The 17,757-nt window shown below is 52.4% G+C and overlaps 2 protein-coding genes across 8 annotated transcripts; one reads left to right on the top strand and one right to left on the bottom strand.

Moving 5' to 3' along the window:
* Window positions 1–634: 634 nt before the first annotated feature.
* Window positions 635–12,421, top strand: SMYD5 (SMYD family member 5). Of its 7 annotated transcripts, none has more exons than XR_010934432.1 (14): window positions 635–787; window positions 4,493–4,601; window positions 5,364–5,503; window positions 5,943–6,064; window positions 6,446–6,515; window positions 7,112–7,216; window positions 8,042–8,104; window positions 8,312–8,382; window positions 8,698–8,804; window positions 9,196–9,252; window positions 10,100–10,194; window positions 10,861–10,931; window positions 11,034–12,023; window positions 12,081–12,421. XR_010934432.1 is itself a non-coding variant. In XM_067704714.1 (13 exons), exons 1-13 carry the CDS (start codon window positions 692–694, stop codon window positions 11,082–11,084), a joined length of 1,113 nt encoding a protein of 370 aa, XP_067560815.1. In that variant the 5' UTR covers window positions 635–691; the 3' UTR covers window positions 11,085–12,421. The 7 variants fall into 7 exon arrangements, 4 of the variants coding, with proteins under 4 accessions (XP_067560815.1, XP_067560811.1, XP_067560814.1 ...); XR_010934434.1 differs by lacking the exon at window positions 12,081–12,421 and adding an exon at window positions 9,640–9,775 and having other exon boundaries at window positions 11,078–11,144; XR_010934433.1 differs by lacking the exon at window positions 12,081–12,421 and adding an exon at window positions 9,640–9,775 and having other exon boundaries at window positions 11,034–11,100.
* A 458-nt stretch (window positions 12,422–12,879) lies between these two features.
* On the bottom strand, window positions 12,880–17,170 carry PRADC1 (protease associated domain containing 1). Its single transcript, XM_067704716.1, has 5 exons — window positions 17,011–17,170; window positions 14,746–14,846; window positions 14,111–14,220; window positions 13,663–13,830; window positions 12,880–13,437 (listed from the first exon to the last, which is right to left on the bottom strand). The coding sequence occupies exons 1-5, from the start codon at window positions 17,075–17,077 to the stop codon at window positions 13,317–13,319; spliced, it is 567 nt and encodes a 188-aa protein (XP_067560817.1). The 5' UTR covers window positions 17,078–17,170; the 3' UTR covers window positions 12,880–13,316.
* Window positions 17,171–17,757: the final 587 nt, after the last annotated feature.

Here is a 17,757-nt window from a genome sequence, read left to right as displayed (position 1 = left end):
AATGTTCAGGTCAGTCCTGAACAAGAGAATAGATCCCTCTCCTGTTGTCAGGACAATGAGAATCTGCAGACTCACTTCTGCATACAATTTCACGGGTCCTTAGACCTCCAGCACCCCCAGGCTACAAGGTCCCTACGCCCTGAAGAGTCTGAGGAAGACACATGTCCAGCTTGATCTTTCGTAGGACAGTTTGTCCCGCTGCCAGACTGCCTACGGAAATAGGAAATCTTGCGCCGGACTTTGTAGGATGGATACGTGGGGGTAAGCTAGTTCTTCCCTTCAGGTTGAGGGCCAGAGAGGATAGCAGTAAGTCAGCCCGTTGCTGTCCCACCCCATGACTGGGTCCAGAGAGCGCTTTACTCAAGATGGACCACTGGGTGGCAGAAACAACAAACACAAACGTGAACTCGGATACAGGTACACAGATCAAAACTACACGCACACACAAGCTCTGGTACTGGCCACGAAGATAGAGACAGAGGCAAAACTGCGCAAAGGCAGGCCCAGCTACACCCAGTAAACGAACTACTTAACCTACAGATACATAAACCAAAAAGATCCAAATTAAGACCGGCTAGCGCGCAAACCCTCGCAGCCTCGTGGACGCTCACGCTGGGGTCGGGGCCAGTGAGGGGCGGGGCCTCCCGGGTCGAGGCGGGGTCAAGGGTCAGCAGGCGGAGGCACGCCCAAGATGGCGGCCTCCATGTGCGACGTGTTCTCCTTCTGCGTGGGCGTGGCGGGCCGAGCCCGGGTAGCCGTGGAAGTCCGCTTCGTGAGCAGCGCCAAGGTGAGGCCGCGGCGGACCGTGCCGGGGTCCCCCCACTCGGCCCGGCCTTGGAGACAGCCCCACCGGACCCCATGCCTGGAATCTAGAGGCTCCTCTGCCGCTCGGGCGCTGCGGCCCGTTCCCGGCTCGGGGCCCGGGGGCTACCTGTCCCCGCGCGCAGGGTTCCGGGGCGGTCATGCGGTGGGCCCGAGCCCGCTGAGTTTCCGTGCGCGTCACCTGCCCCCGTGGAATCGGGCCTTTCCGCCAGTGGGGCCGGGGAGCGCCAGGCCGGGGGACATTGCTGCTGGGTCCTGGGAGCTTTGGGCGGGACGTGCTGGGCAGGGGGAGCTGCGGTACAAAAAGGCCTGGGTCCTCAGGGAACTTTATGAGTGAGATTTGGGTGGGGGTTGAGGGAAAAGGCCAGGACACTTCACGAAGGGGCTTGGAGTGTTAAGGAGTTTGGACCGAAGCCCGTAGTAGCATTGAAGGGTTTAAATCAAGAGGGTGACATTTTGTTGTTTTATTATCGTGTTTTAGAAGTTCGTTGTAGAAAAAAAAGCGCATGTAAGGAAAGAGAAGGTAAAACACTCAGAATCTATATTTGTGCAAATATATGCATATTAAAACTGTATTTTTAGAAACTGCTTTTTGATGCAGCAGTAAATATTTCAATATCAATAATGCTACATATTAATTTTTAAGAGTTGAGTAATAGTCTGTTTCATGGGAGGACCACTGTTCACTCAACAACTGCTCATTTATGGACCCTTATGTTGTATCTTGTTTTTTATCTCTGAGGTCAAAGATATTGGAGCTCAGTGTCTGTGCACACATCCTTTTGTTCTCACCAGCACTGAGTATTTTCTTTCTTGGATATCTTTGCTGGTTGATTTGTGCAAAATGATATCGCTTTGTTCTCATTTATATTTGTTTACTAATGAGGTTGAACAGTTTGTCATGTGTAGTGGCTGTGTGTATCCTTGGTCCTTGCCCTAGATGTCAGCCTTCTAGTCATCTGTCTCCTGCTCTCAACATCATCCTACTCATCCAGTTCCCGAACCCAACCTTCCATTGTCCTCTTTTCACTCCAGAGGCATCTGGAGTGTTCCTCTCTTCCCGTGGTAAATCAGCTCCCATATCCTTGGCCTCCTCAGCTGCCCACAACTCCATCTCTACCCCAAGGCCTCCAGTGCTCTTCATTGGTTCACAGTTTGATGGTGTCTCAGTTCCGTCGCTCCTAGCCTGCAGAGATACTCACCTTTACTTTCACTTCACCCCTATCTCTCAGGCCCCTCCTTGTTTTACTTCTTCCCTCTTACTTCATCACTTCAGCCACTCTCCTTGCCCAATTGTCCAGCCCTAGCCTTCTATCAAAACCCCAGCTCTGGAAGAATGAGTTGGCTTCCCTCTTCATGCCTACATCATCTGCTGCTGCAGAAGAATCACATACCCAGACCTGGTGACAAGATGGCTTATCCTGGGCTTTTTGCCTCTACATTCATAAAGTGAGATTAGTTTGTGATTTTTTTTTTCCTTTATGGTATCTTCCTTAGGTTACCACATCAAAATTATGCTTGTTTGTTTTTTAATAGAGAGGCTTTCCATTTTTTCTCTGTTATTGGATAGTTTAAATAGCACAAGAATTACTTATTTGGTTTGAGAGAGCTCGCTCATGAAACCATATAGACTAGGGGTCTTACATGGGGGTAGTTTTTGACCACGTTCTCTATTGCCTCTATGGACATTGGCAGGAATGATTTCCAAAATTTTACCAATTGCTATGCCAGGGACATGACCAGTCAGAACAGAAACCTGACCAAATATGGTAGATGTCAACCAGGATGCTGTACTAATGCACATCAGGCAGGTACTGGCATTGCAAGTCTGTCTTGGCTTGGCTTTCTTCCTTTTGAATTCACTTTTGGCACTTGATATTTTTCTAGAAAATAATTTAATAAAGAATTAATTTACTACGTAGTCTTAGATATTTTGGTACAATCTTTTTTTTTTTTAAACTTGAACTTTTCAAATTGGAAATAAACTTTGCATAGTTTGTACCCTTTCCATTCAGGTTCCGTTCTCTCCAGTCTTCTTGGTAATATGAATTAGAGTTGTTTTTCTTGAAATACTTTATATGTTTGGGGGATAAGTGGTTTCACAGAGGAACAGCTCTGATTCTTCCCTTTGCTTTACTAAATATTTCCTACATTTGGTCCTCCAGAAGGAGGGAGAAAGAGATCAATATTTATTCAATATTGAGATTTGAGGTTGTCAGAAGTAATGTGGATAGCTGTCCATATCTTGTTGTCCCACAGAGGAAGGCCAGGTTTTCATTTTGCTGGGTGGGTCCCAGGGGCTACTAGGCATGGAGGTGGGCTTCTAGAAAGACAACCAGGCTGCATCCACGGCTTTGCCAGTGGTTTTGTTCCAGCTGCCCCACTGTACCATATTAGAGCTCCCAGAGTTATTCACAGGATTGAGATGTGTGGCTCACGGGGTGCTCAGGGCCTGTCCAGGTCTTTACATCCTGCTGCTGATTTTGGGAGGTGCCCCTGTCTATCCAGAGTGCCAGTGCTAGAAGGAAACCGGGAGCTACCCAGGAGGCAACGTGACAGGACATTTCACTGCTGTGTCAATCATTTCCTTTCTATCTCTTTTCATGACAGTTCACTGTTGGCAGGGGCACCACTCCTCTGTAGAGTGGGAGAAAGTGCCCAGGTGGGCCAGTAACTGCCTAGGTTCTGAAGCTGTCTCCTGCGTCCCTTTGCACATTTGAGAGATGGCAATTCAACAGTTTTCTCATCCTTCATCCTGTACATATCCACAGTGCTTTAGACCAGTATTTCTCATTTAATGTGCATATGAATTGCCTGGGTATCTGCAGCTGATTTTAACAATGCAGATTCTGATTCAGCAGGTGTGGAGTGGGGCCTGAGATTCTGCATTTCTAACATCTCCCAGGCAATACCCATGCTGCCCAGTCCATCACTTCACTTTGAGTAGTAAGGAGCTAGAGTTCATGAAATTCCTTCACCTGTGTTATATCACTGCATCCTGGAAACTACCTGGTAGGTATTATTATAATACCCACTTTTCACATGGTAAACAGATGCAAAAAAGTGAAGCAACTGGCTCAAATTTTCACAGCAAGTTAGCATTAGGACTGGTGCTAGGATTAGTCATTCCTTTCAGTGTAACACCTGAGAACTTGTTGGGTACCAGGTACTATGTATGCTAGGTGCTGTGAGTACCCAGCTGACCAGGGAAGAAGGGCATATACTCCTGCATAGGCCTCTCCCTCCCGTGGTGTAGGATTTCTATGCAACCCTGAGGAGCAGCATCACGACCAGGATCCTGGAGGGGCATGTGGGTGACTCAGAGAAGGCCGCCCTGTACCAGTTCCTGGTACTGGAGGCTCCAGCCTGCTGTGAACCTTGGCCCTGCTCTGGCCATCCTAAAAATTCTCTGATTAGTCTGACATGGCTGATGTGGTGGCTCTCTTCCCATCCCAAGCCCTCTGCTCTAGACAGGCTGGTAGAAGTGCGACTGAAACTGGGCAGAGCTGCGTTTCCAGAGGAGGCAGTTATGGAGGGGGCCGACCATGCTCCGTGAACCCTCCTGAGGCAGAGGCCTCTGATGAGAGGGAAGCACGTGGGGGTGAGGGGCCCTTGAAGCTATGTCCTCTGTCTCTTCTTATGGCCATCCTATTCTTCTCTGCCCTCTTAGGGAAAGGGGTTGTTTGCCACACAGCCGATCCAGAAGGGGGAGACCATATTCATCGAACGGCCCCTGGTGGCTGCACAGTTTCTCTGGAATGCACTTTATCGCTACCGAGGTGAGCACATCTCACCTACTCCTGAGGGCTGTTGGGCCCAGCAGCCTTTGCGCATGGAAGAGAGTACGTACATCCCTACCGGCTGCCATCTCTAGGACTCCAGGTGTTGGGAGGAAAGTGCGTCTTCCCTTGGAGAGCTGCACCTGAGAACCATGCCTCTGTCTAATCTCAGGCCATTTGGGGCTGTGAGCCTGCTGCAGAGAGGTTCTTCCAAAGTGCTCCTTGGGGGAGGACTGCTGGAACTCAGTGTGGCCTATACTGTAAGGTACTAGATGTCGTGCTGAAGGGCTCTGTGCCAAAGTGGAGCCCTCTACCAAGTGGAGACCCCATGCCCCTTGGTCAATAAAGGCTGTGTTAGGGGTCAGAAACAAATAGGACGCTCTTAGCTTTGCCAGTCACATGCTTTTTTCACACTTTTCTTGGGCTAGAGAAAAATCTGTGAAAGGAGGGTCACTCGGCTCCAGAATGTGGGGAAAGCCCAGTTTGGGGGCTGGGTGGGGAACCCCATAGACTAAGTCCCATCAAGAAGCAGAGAGAGTCTGCCGGGAGGAGTGGGGACTCCGGAGAGGGAAGAAGGCATCATCTATAATGCGTGTGAAATACATTCATTTAACATATTCATTCACTCACTTCTCATACTTTTATTGAACACCTTCTCTGAGCTAGGTGCTATACTAACTCTGGGCATATTGCTGTGAAAAGGACAAATGTGGCCCCTGCTCTCAAGACACTTAATTGTCAACATCTGGCTCTCTCCCCCAGCCTGTGACCACTGCCTTCGGGCACTGGAGAAGGCAGAGGAGAACGCCCAGAGACTGACTGGGAAACCAGGCCAGGTTTTGCCTCACCCTGAGCTGTGCACTGTGCGCAAGGACCTGCACCAGAATTGTCCCCACTGCCAGGTGAATATCCCTGGGGGCTAAGCTGAAGTCCTCTCTGGGGAGACAGGAGTGAGGACAGACTTGGTCATGGCCCTTGAGAGCCCGAATGTAGGGAAAGACATGAAAAAGACATTACTGTGCCAGTTTCATCCTCTGTTCCAGTCCCATTGTCTAGAAAATAGGCTTGGTGGGAGCTTGCCCTCTTCCTAGGAGCCTGGCAGGGGCCCTTCCCTGTACCTGAGAAGCAGTCTCTCCTTCCCACGTTTTTACAAGCCTGGGTCAGGTGCCCCTCTCACATGTCTCCAGAGCACTGTATGCTTTTTCATCTCACAATACCACTGACTACTGCTTAGGGGCTGTTTGTGGAAGGAGTACAGTTAGAGGAGGTGAGACCACATGGGTGTCTGTGCCTCACCCCACTGCCAGATCCTAGGGTGCTGACCTCCACCTCCCCCAACAGGTGACGTACTGCAGTACAGAATGTCTGCTAGCCGCAGCTGAGCAATACCATCGGGTCCTGTGCCCAGGCCCCTCCCAGGATGACCCCCTGCATCCTCTCAATAAGCTACAGGAGGCATGGAGGTAGGTAGCATTTCCTCTCTTCTTTCCTTTATCCTTCCCTCCCTGCCTGCCATCCCCACGCTTAGTGGATGCAGCCATCTTTGTTAAGTTACCACCCCCTAGATTTTTCCTCCATTCTTAGGACTAAACTATCACCCATTCCCCCTGCCTTAAATCTGAGCCGCCAGTCCTACCATTCTCAGTATTTTACACACTCCCAGGAAGAGCCCCATGAAGCCCATAGGGATATAAAATCCTGCCCAAGTCCTTGCCAATGACTTTCTCTCTTTGGTTATAAATGAGATTGGTAGGAAAGATTCTCTGTAGTAATCAGACTGGGCTTCCCTGAATTCAGCTACTGGGGAGGGAAGTTCTAGGCCAAACCTTTTTCTTTCTCCCCAGGAGTGTTCACTACCCCCCTGAGACTGCAAGCATCATGTTGATGGCCCGGATGGTGGCCACAGTGAAACAGGTGAGCCCACCTGATCTTCTCAGGGAAGCTGACTCCGGCCTCATTCAACCCTTGGCCTCAGTTTTCTTCTCACCTTAACACTCTGGCTTGGATACAGAGTTCCTTCTGGGCTTCCCAAAGGAGAGCTGCTTGCTGTGTAAACCTTAGGAGTAGCTAACCATAAATCTAGCAGGGGACATGGGGGCTCATCTTGCCTGTGGTCTGTGATCTATGGATGACTTCCTGTGCAGCAGCAATTCATATATAAGCACCACCTTTTCAGGATTGTGTCTCTTAGATAAAGCGAGAGAAGCCACTCTGACCCCTTTAGCGTTGTTGCTCGTCAGCCTCATCCTCCTATTTTCCCAAGTGTCGTGAACTGGCTAGCTTGGCACCAGCTGGGAAGATGGTTGGGTGTGGGCAGGGTGGGCAGGAAGGGTCTACTTAGAAGCTCATGTGTGATGGTGTTTCTCAGGGCAGGGGTTTTAGAATGACAGCTTACTCCGCTCACGTGGGCAGGAGTGGCAGTAAAGAGGAGGGTGTCCGTGAGTCCATGTGTGCACATGCATGCGTGAGCATGTGTGAACCTGACCCTGAAGTATATTTGTTCACTGCAGGCTAAGGATAAGGATCGTTGGATCAGGCTCTTCTCCCAGTTCTGTAATAAAACCGCCAATGAGGAGGAGGAAATTGTCCACAAACTCCTGGGGGACAAATTCAAGGTTGGTCTCTCCACATGACCCTCCCACCCCCCCCAGTAGCCTGGGGATGTCCATGGCTACCTAAGGGAAGCTCCACATTTGCTGCCTTCCCAGCCACAGGAAGAAGTTAGAGCCTGGGTCCAAAAATCTGTTCAGAGGCTTGTATTCCTGCCGCTATTTAACTTCATGACCTAATGTGGACTTAAAATTGGGAAGTGGGGTGATGACAGAGGACAGAAGGGCTGGGTGCCCTGATGTGGGAAGGCAGGACCCCATGATAGGATAGCAGTGGGTGAATCAAGTGTAATGGAAAGTGAAGGGCTGGGGGTTCCACAGGGTCAGGGAGCGGTGTGAAACAATTTTAGTTGCCAATGTACTGAGCACTTGCTTCAAATCAAAGAACTATGCATTCTCCCTGAGAATAGCAGACTTCCATGCAGGAGCTGCCTGAAGGTGGAGGTAGGTGTGTGAAAGGGCGCTGGGGTGGGCCTTCCTGCACTGAATCTGAGGAAAGGAGGGGGAGGGTCAAGCTGGTCTGGAGGCTGGGGCAGGGAGCCTGGAGGGTGGTGGTGAGGACAGACATTTTAAGCCAGGCTGCCTCCGCCCTGCTGGTACAAGGGCTAGAAAATAGGGAGGAATTTGGGTTTGCTACCCTGGGTTGGAACAGGCCAGTAGACTGCCAAGTCTCTTGCAGATAAGGATTCTGTGGCTTTCCTTTGCCCCCAGAGAAAGCTCGGTCTGCAGAGCTCACCCTTTTCCTTCCCTTATATGGTCTTATGGGCCCTGCCTGGGTGCTAATGGGAAATCCCCAGGGATGCAAGTCTCTCCCTGCTTCCCCTAAACCAGGGCCAGCTGGAGCTTCTGCGGAGACTCTTCACAGAGGCCCTTTATGAGGAAGCACTCAGCCAGGTGAGTGTGGGGAAGGTGGGACCAATGGCCTCCCAGTCACTCCAGCACTCCAGGAGCAACCAGGCCAGCGTCTCCTACTGGGACAGCTAAGCCAGAGCAGACCTGGTCTTCTGGAGTTGGGATGGGACTGACTCACAGCAAACTTCCTCAACAGGAAGAAAAGCTAGTGGCTGTAACCTGAATGCTCTTCTCCCTTTTTCCCCACAGTGGTTCACTCCGGATGGATTCCGGTCTCTCTTTGCTCTTGTTGGGACCAATGGCCAAGGAATTGGGACCAGGTTAGGAGAGAATGTTCCAGAGCTGTTGGGCTTGTCCCTCAGGGCTGGGGTGGGAGATTGACTGAGGAAGGTAGCCACATCTCTTTTCAAGACTAGGGTGGGGCAGGGTGTGACTCTGGCCAGAATGCTGGACTAAACTCAGTGGTGGGGGTCAGAAAGATTGAGTCTTGGGAGCACTTAGTCTGTTGGGGAAGGACACACCCACCCACCCCCACCCTCTCCCTGGAGAAAGAAATGGACTTAACTTGCTTGGAGTGGGGGAGCCCTGTGAGCTAGGCCTCCTCCTCTCCAACCATGGCTGCCTGGGACCCCCAGCTCCCTGAGCCAGTGGGTGCATGCCTGTGACGCTCTGGAGCTGAAGCCTCAGGACCGTGAGCAGCTGGACGCCTTCATTGACCAGCTGTACAAGGACATCGAGACAGGTTGGTGAGATGGAGTCTTGGCCTCACCCAACTTTGGAGACATCCATCAGTTAGACAGTGGACAGTCTTCCCCCAGGGAGCTCTGAGTTCGTGGTTGGGGAAGGTAATTCCTGTGTGCCTATGGGAAGCTTCAGATCTGTTTGCAGGACATACACAAGAAATGGCTCCGCCATCCGTGCGGAGGCTTGATGCTGGGGGTGGGGGAGGGCTGGACAGTAAGGTGGTACCATTTATAGGAAAGCAAGGCTTGTGCCTCAGAGAAGCAATTTCAGGTAAAATAGTAGTGATTGGGTGGCAAGACAGTGGAGCCAGTGCCTGTCCTTATTAGCCTAGTTTCTTTTTCCCACCTATAAAGTGGATGCAATAACATCTGCATATTACTGTCTTACAGCAACTGGTGAGTTTCTTAACTGTGAAGGATCTGGCCTCTTTGTGCTGCAGAGCTGCTGTGAGTCCCAGCATTGAGAAGGGGTAGCCCCACAGCTGCAGTTCATCTCTCTTGGCCCCTTCTGGGCTGGTAGAGTTGAGTCTAGGAGTGGGGTTAGGGCTGAGCCTCCTGGGGATTTCCCCTCAGCCTTCTCCTTCTATTATTTTTCATTCATTTATTGGACTCTTGTGCCTTGATATAAAAGCTTCCAGTGGGCTAGGCCCAGTGCTGAGGCAGGGCACAGAGCTCTGATTCTTGCAAAGGGAAGCCTGGGTTTTGCCCCACCACTGCCCTGTGAGCTTTGGTAGGAGAGTGTTGTGATAGCCCGGGAGGAGCTCAGGCTGGAAGGCAGTCTCATCAGCACCTGATGGAGCAGGCAGAGCCAGCTCAGACTGTTGTCTTTTCCAGATCCCAGCCTCCCACCCTCTGCTCTCCTCACTGCAAAACCTTCCTCCCAGGCTCTGGGGACACTACTCCTCCCAAACTGGGCTCTCAGAGGGCCTGGCTCAGCTGTTACCAGACATCCAATAACAGACAGGACTGAGTTAAGTGGCCTGGCACGGGCATCCCTTTCACAGCCCTGTCCCTCCGTTTGTGAGACACTGGGAACACATCTGAGGATCAAGTTGACCAGTGAGGAGAGAAGGGGCAGTCATGGCAGGAGGGGAGGGGAGTGATGCGGGATTGCATTAGTGCCTGTGCTCTTCAGGAAAGAGCACTGGACAGGGATATAGGAAACGGGTCCCAGGACCTGCCTAGCCCTAGCAGGGATCAGAGAACAAGGAAAGATGGGACCCAGTGCTCTGCACAGTTAAGGCTGTTATTTTTATTAGTCAACAATCCTCATTACCTGCCTCTCATGACCCAGGCAATCACAGCTGTGTCCCCAATGCAGAGACCTCCTTCCCAGAAAACAACTTCCTTTTGCATGTCACCGCCCTGGAGGATATTAAGCCAGGAGAGGTGAGGGGGCCAGTAGCTGTCGGGGTGGGTGGGCAGTGGGCCTTGCAGGTTCTCTCCAGGAATTGGGAGCAGCAGTGGCTACAGTCCCAAGTTCAGGCTGTTGGGTTGAATCCCCACATGCTCCAGGACATGAGTCTTCCCCATGAGTATACTCTAACCCCACCCCACTTCAAAAAATAACTCCAGAAAGCGTCAGAGCAGTGTTTCAGAGACAACTGTGTGCCTAAGTTCTTGTCCCCAGCTATCTTTTGATCAAGGAATCTGCAGCATCTAAGGAAGCAGGACATGGCCCTTTGTGGCTTGGACTGTGGGGTACTAGTGTGGGTGTGGGGTCCTGGCTCTTAGAGCTGTGCACGGAGCCTGACTGAAACTTCTTTCAGGGCAAGTAGCTTCACACCAAGATAACCTCTGCCCCAGCCACAGACCTTGGCCATGGCCCAAGGCCAAGCATAGCCCCCTGTCTCAGACACAGATTGTGAAAGCCTCATAGTGGCCTCTGCTGTGAGCACAGGGGAATGGATCAGGGTGACCTGCGCCTTCGCTGAAGGGCAGCTCCGGCTCCTGGGGATGGGGCAATGGTTGGACATAGGGCAGAAGTTGGGGAGGCCCTAATCCCATCTGTTAGAAGCACAGACTGTCAGAGCCCACCTCTCTTCTGCCCGTTAGGAAATCTGCATCAGCTACTTAGACTGCTGTCAGCGGGAGCGCAGCCGCCATAGCCGCCACAAGATCCTCAGGTGCCAGCTGGGGGTGTGGTGGGAAGCTGGGCTCTGGGCTTCTCCGTGCTGGTGGCTGCCTGACTTTGTACCCTCACCATCATCCCCCCCAACCCTCTGCAGGGAGAACTATCTGTTTGTCTGTTCCTGCCCCAAATGTCTGGCAGAGGCTGATGAACCCAACATGACCTCTGAGGAGGAGGACGATGAAGAGGATGAGGAAGGAGAGCCGGAAGATGCTGAGCTGGGGGATGAGATGACTGATGTGTGATGTCATCCTGCCTGGAAGTGGTCCTACCCTAGACCCTGCCAGAAGAGGGGGCCTTCCCCCAGAGCAGAGGCTTGGAAGGAACTCCCACTCCTGTTGCCTGCTTTCCCCCCATGCCAGCTCTGTTTCTTCCAGAGGGTAAGACAGGCTGGACCCTAGGCCCTCCACCTCCCGCCAGACCTCATGCCCAGGACACTGCTGTTGAGCGGCTCAGGCTCTGCGCTGTCACTGAGCCTCTCAGAACTGGCCTCCCCCTGAGGTATGGGTGTAAGTGGCTGGAACCAAGGTCAGGGCCTAACAGTGTTTCTTCCCCTTGGCTCCATGGCCCCACTTACTCATCCACCTAAGGCTTCACCCTTCTCAACTCACTGTTGCGGGGGTGGTGGTTGGGTCACAGAGTGGCAACCTGCGAACAGCCTGACTCCATTGAAGAAGAGAGGGGGTTAGACACCCTTACCCTCTTCCCCACTAGCACAGCTGGGAGAGGCAAGAGGGAGGAACTGGGCCTCCAGAGCACCTTCCTAAGGCTTTCTGTGGGGGACACTGAACCGGGGGCATTACCTCCCTCTGCTCACCTCCCCACACCCACCATTTAGACATCCGGGGAGTAGAGAATCTCCCCAGACCCCAGAATCTGTCCTTATGCCTTGCCTCTCAGGCCCTGGCACAGTGCCTGGCCTCACAGGGTGTGGAAGAGGTCTCTGCCTCCCTTGGGAGGGACATCATGACCCCTTCCTCCCACCTTCCTCCCACTGAGGACTCTAGCAGCATGGCTGAATTCTGGGGGATGAAAGGCCTGTGCTCCGTAATTTAGGATGTCCTAGAATCTTCTAGAGCATGGGTCAGTGAGGGGCTCTCCTAGTCTCAGTCTCCATCTTTAGGATCATTTAGGAACACTGAAGTCTTCCAGAAACCTAGGAGAGCTAGGCTAGATACTCAGATTAGCCCTGACTCTCTCCCTCTCCTCCCCAGATTAGCACTACCCCTTACTCTTGGGTTGGAAGCTGTGGAAATTATAACCTATCACCTGCAATTCCTTTCTGCCTACCTTTCCTGAGGGGCTGCCACATGCCCCTGCTGAGGGATCCCAGGGAGGGCAGGTGCCGCCCCACAGGCCCTTTCCTGCATCGTGAGCCAGGTGGAATCTGCCTGTCTGGCCTATTGGGTTCTTAATCCTTCGCAGTAGCCAGCACCCCCTCCCCACCCGCCCACTGTTCTCAATAAAATATGAGTGGTGACAGGCCTTTGCAGGAATGCTTTGTGGAGAATGGCTTGACAAGCTGCTCCAGGAAGGCAGCAGTCACATGGGTGGTGCAAAAGTGCATAGGATAGAGCAGGTGACTGCAGGAGATGGGAGCTGCAGCTCCCCAGTTTGGGTTCATCCCTGGTCTTGCCTATACTCTGCTGTGCAAATGTTTCTAAAGTCCAAGAGCAGGGCTCTTCTGAGGTCCAGTGTGGATCCTCAGTACCAGGCTACAAGATGAGGCTTTTGCTCAGGGACTGAACTACAGCTTCCCAAGTTTTTGAGCAGGAGGCTGTTGTGATCCAAGATTAGCAATCTGAGCACTGGTCCTACAGGGCCTTGGGCAAGTCATGTATCCTCTCTGGGCCTCAGTTTCCTCCCTTCAAAACAAGAGCATGGGACCAGATAAGTGTTTGAAGGCCCCTCCCACCCCTGTGTACTTTCACTCTAGGACACAGTTACAACCCTGATGAGAGGCTTTATTGCTAAAAAGTCAGTGAGGGTTTATTATGTAGTCCTCAAACACCAGCTCCTTATACCATTCCAGCAACTGCTGTGAAAGACCCTGGGTGGGGAGGCTGAAGCCAGGTGGGATGTGACAGGTCTCCGATGGCTCTCAGACCACCTGCTGTTGGCCCCTTTAGTTCCAGACCCTAGCCCATAAGACCTGGGGCCTGGGTCTTGCCTCTTCCCATAGCATGAGACACCTTAGGAGCCCAGGGGGGGGAAGGCCAGTGGTGTGTCTTCCTTTAACTTAGCCAAGGCCCAAGCCCTTTTCCTCTGCCTGGCTCCCCCAGTCCCCAAATGCTATCCCCAAGTCCCAAACAGCAGAATTCCTGGATTTTCCCCTTCCCAGCCCAGAGTTGCTTATGGCTGGAATGTGGGACCAACTCTTCTACCAGAAGGTCCAGGGCGGTTGCAGCAGCTCAAAGGTGGGGATGCTGGTGACATTGACTGGGATGGAAATGATGGCCCATGGCAGCCCATGCTGTTCCAGGGAGCGGCGGATCATGTAGCTGGGAGAGCATGAAGAGAGGTGGTGATGGTCACTTTCCTGACACCCCATTCTGCCCCACTGTCCCCATCACTCTGGGAGTTCCAGAGCCTGAGGACTTTTTTGGCCCTCCAACCAGGGCATCCCAAGATGAGGCTTGTGGGTAGGGACTGGTGATTGCCCTTGACCTCCCCGAGTCATGGCACCCAGCTTGGTGCTGATACAGCCAGAGACAAAGAGCCCTCACCCATCTCGGCCAAGCAGGAAGAGGGCGGGGATGTCAGCTGTGCGCTGGGTACTGTCTTGGATCATCTCCACGTAGAAGCTGTCATTGTCAACTGCGTTGTCAGAGATGATCACTGCCCGCCCACCGTGCTCCTGCACCACCCGGGTCTTGGAGAGGAAGGAGCAGCCCCTGGAAGAGGTGGTGATGAGACCAAAGGAAAGGCAGGGTCCTAGCTATCCGTTCCCCAGACCACCACCCTGGGAAGATGAAAGGAGGACCTTGGAGGCTTTTTGATAAAGGCTCACAAGTAAATGGCCAAAGGCTTGGATAATCTTAAGATGTTTCTTAAAGACCCTTAAAAAGATGAATTATTTAAAAGCAGCTATTTCAAAGCATCACCACCAACATTGATCTCAGAATCTACCCTATGCCTGCCTTCCCCTTGTGCCCATGCCTGTCCGCTCCTTACCCCCTCTCCACCAGAGCGATCTGGTCCTGGATGAAGAAACCGTTGCTGAGTTCCCCGCAGGCCTCTGAAGGTTCAGCAGGGACAAGGTGAATCTGCTCATACCTTGTGTGCTGAAAGACATTTAGACAGGTGAGAGTGTGGGAAGACACACCTGCTTTAGGACTGGGCTGACCATCCCATCTTATCAGCTTCTCACAAAGTGTGAGGGAAATGAGGAACGATTTCTGTGTACTGGACACTTGAGCATTTTTACTTAATTCTCACAAAGGTCTGTCTACTCCTATCCCACCCTGCCTTTCCCAGACATAGGAAGGGAAGTTGGTATGGACCCAGAGAGGGGAAGTAACTTGCCTTGAGTCATGTAGTTCAGAGGTGGAGCTAGCAGAGCCCTTGGTTTTTCACTACTTCGTGTCCCTAAGAAGATAGCTTTTCCCTCTGTGGTGCCCAGGTCTGTATTATACCCAGAGGAATAGCTGGAAGCCATTCCTGGCTTTGTAGCCCCTGGAAGACAGCTGGATTCTGCCCCCTTCTCTGTCCCAGCACTCAGGTATGGGTTGAAGCCATGAGGGTCACCTCGGCTTAGTGCGGGGAATGTGGAGACAGGATCAGAGATGAGGGGGCCTCCCTGAACTTACAAAGATACCACCAAAGTCCTTGGCAGGCGTGGCAGTAAAGATGTATCGAATGTCCCCAGGACTCAGCACTTGAAAGTACAAATAATCATGGATGCGTAAGCCTGAAAGGTAAAATGTACAGGTGAGAAGGCTCAAGGGAAAAAAGCTGGTTCAGGTTCAGATCATGGACCCCATGCCTTCAATGGGGCTGGTTAAGGTCTGGGCCCAGAGACCCAGCTTCAGCCAGTTGGGTCCTGCAGGTGGGTAAGATAGAGGTCTCTGCCCTGGAGAGGATAGAGTTGATGCAGACAGAGTTAGTAACCCCAGAGATTTACAGCTGCTGCTGTTGCTGCTTACACAGGTGAGCCAGGAAGACATAGCTCCAGTGTTAACCTCTCTGAGGGTTAATTCATTCATCTTTGCTCTGAAGCAGACTTGGGAATTTCAAGATGGAGATGTGGTAGCCTACGTATAAAGCAACTCTCACCAAAACTTAAAAGTTGACTCTGGTTCCACTGCCATCCTCCTAGTCCAGCCACTATCATTTCTTGTCCTGGCTGTTGCAGCTTTTTAACTGGTCTTTTTTTTTTTTTTTTGCGGTACGCGGGCCTCTCACTGTTGTGGCCTCTCCCATTGCGGAGCACAGGCTCCGGATGCGCAGGCTCAGCGGCCATGGCTCACGGGCCAAGCCGCTTCGCGGCATATGGGATCTTCCCGGACCGGGGCACGAACCCGTGTCCCCTGCATCGGCAGGCAGACCCTCAACCACTGCGCCACCAGGGAAGCCCTAACTGGTCTATCTTAGCCTCCATGTTTGCTCCCTACGGTCCATTCCCCCAATAACTGCCAGGGATTTTCTTAAAACATCTTAAAGCAAATATGATCATGTCACCACTTCAATACCCTTCAACGACTTCCCTTTGCACTTAAAATCAAAACTGTGGTCTGCAAGGCCCTGCTTGATCTGGCCCTCCAACTTCATCTCTTCCTATGTTCAAGCTACACTGCCCTCCTTTCAGTTTCTTCACATCTCCAAGGCTTCTTGCAAGTTCCCTCACCCTACCCCCACCTCTACCCCTTTATATGGCTCACTTCTATTCATCTACTAGGTCATAACTTAAATGTCACTTAGGGAAACCTGCCCTGTGACTGCCCTCCCCTTATGCCCATTCAAAATGTACTTTTTCTCCAATGACACTTCTAACATCATTTGTAATTATACAGTATTTGTAATTTTTTGTTTATTGTCTATCTCCTGCACTAGGACAAGGGCCTAAGTTTGTAACTTCATTCAATACTGTATCCACATTATCTAACATAGTGGCTAGGATACAGTTGGTGCTCAAAAAGGTTGTTGAATGAATGAACGGCTATTTCCAGCTCTACTGTGTTGAGGAAGGGAATTGCCAGAATAACCAGATATTTCTGGGGTGTGGATCTCTTTAGCACCAAAGTCTAATGATTTACCTGAACTTGGGTCCCTGGTTTCCTTAGCCCAGAGAGACTGAGGAATGTGAAAAGGTGGAAGCTGCTGCCACAGGTCTGTCAGTCAATCAACAAACTATCAAGTCGCTACTGTGTGCCAGCGTTGGGATGGATTGTGGCTTTTGCTGTCCTTTTCTACTGTCCAAAATCAGCCACCCGGTAGAGCTCCACTGGCTTGGCACTGGGCTACATATATGGCCTTTTATCCTGGGAGTGAAGACTTCCCATCGGGTACAGATACACTCCCAAGGAAGCTTTCCTGGATTAGCACTAAGCTTCCCCTCCTCCCCACATACATCTTTGCCTGGCCTTTGCATCTGCTGATCTGTGTAAATCAAGTGTAGGTATACACATGTGCTCACGTACGTATATGGGTGTATGTTTATGTTCTCGTGTAGGTGCAAACAAGTTGGGTGTGTACGTATGTGCTAGTGCCTGTGAACCCACGTGTAGCAATGTGTGGCCCCGTTTACGTATGTGAGTGCTCACGTATCTCCAGCTTGTAGTATCGCTAGTTGCTCCTTGTTCCTCGCCCCCTTCGCCACCTAAGTCAGCGCTAGTGGGGGTAGAGGGAGTCTTACTTCGACGTGGGGGGCTGAGGACTCACAGCCCAGTCTCAGGCCGCACACAGTTCATGTCCCTCGGGAACCACTACCCACCCACTCCAGGCGCCCGTCTCTGAATCTGCCCTGCTCCGAATTCGCGGGGTCCCCAAGGTGACCCGTGGCCCCCGGCCCGAGCCGGGCTTAAGCTGGACCGCCAGCCCCACCCTGAAGCGCAGCCCCGCCCGTTGCCGCTCACCGTGGGCCGCGACGCACGCGGGGAGCCAGAGCACGAGACAACACCAGCCCGCGGCGCCGGGGACCATCTCCAGGGCCCGGCCCGGCGCCGCGCTTCCTCCAGCCGCCCTGCTGCGCGTAGCTCGCCGGACTTCAGCCTGACAGCTGCTCTGGACTCCCGCCCCCAGACCCGCTTACGCCGCCGGTTGGCGCACCGGAACGAGGCCCAGGGCTGATTGGTTCTGACGCCTGCTCGTGTAGCCACATTTGTCGCCCCTGTGCCCTAGCCCACTTCCTATTGGTGGAGAGAAGTGGGGCCGAGGGCTAATTTGTTTTAACTCTTAACTGCAACTGCCGTCCCCGCCCCAACATTTCTCTGATTGGATTCGACTCCGCAGGACCTCGCTGGCTGGGGCGGGGGCGGGAGAACTGCAGGTGGGAGACCCGCAGGACTCGCCTCAGCCGCCGAAAGTCTTGGCCAATCAGCTCGTGAGGTCTCGGCCGGATCCTCCCTGTGGCCGCTTCGCAAGACGACGATTTACCTTCCCCTAGTTGTGTTTTCCTCCTTCCCATCCCCTCTTTGGGAAGGCATTCGTCTAGCACCCAGGTGGTCTCCGGCGACCCCTGCCTAGTTCTACCGGCGCTTGCGCTCTCATAGTCAGTAGGCTCTGGGGACATAGACTGATGTACACGACCCTCGAGGAAGCGCTGGCCAGTGCCGAGCCAGAAAACGAGCATTGGGGCCAGGTGCCCGCGCCTGTTTATCTAC

The sequence above is a fragment of the Pseudorca crassidens genome, chromosome 14, assembly GCF_039906515.1.
Source record: "Pseudorca crassidens isolate mPseCra1 chromosome 14, mPseCra1.hap1, whole genome shotgun sequence".
Lineage (NCBI taxonomy): Eukaryota > Metazoa > Chordata > Mammalia > Artiodactyla > Delphinidae > Pseudorca > Pseudorca crassidens.
The sequence above is the reverse complement of the archived record's forward strand: the minus strand, read 5'-3'. Positions and strand labels throughout refer to the sequence as shown.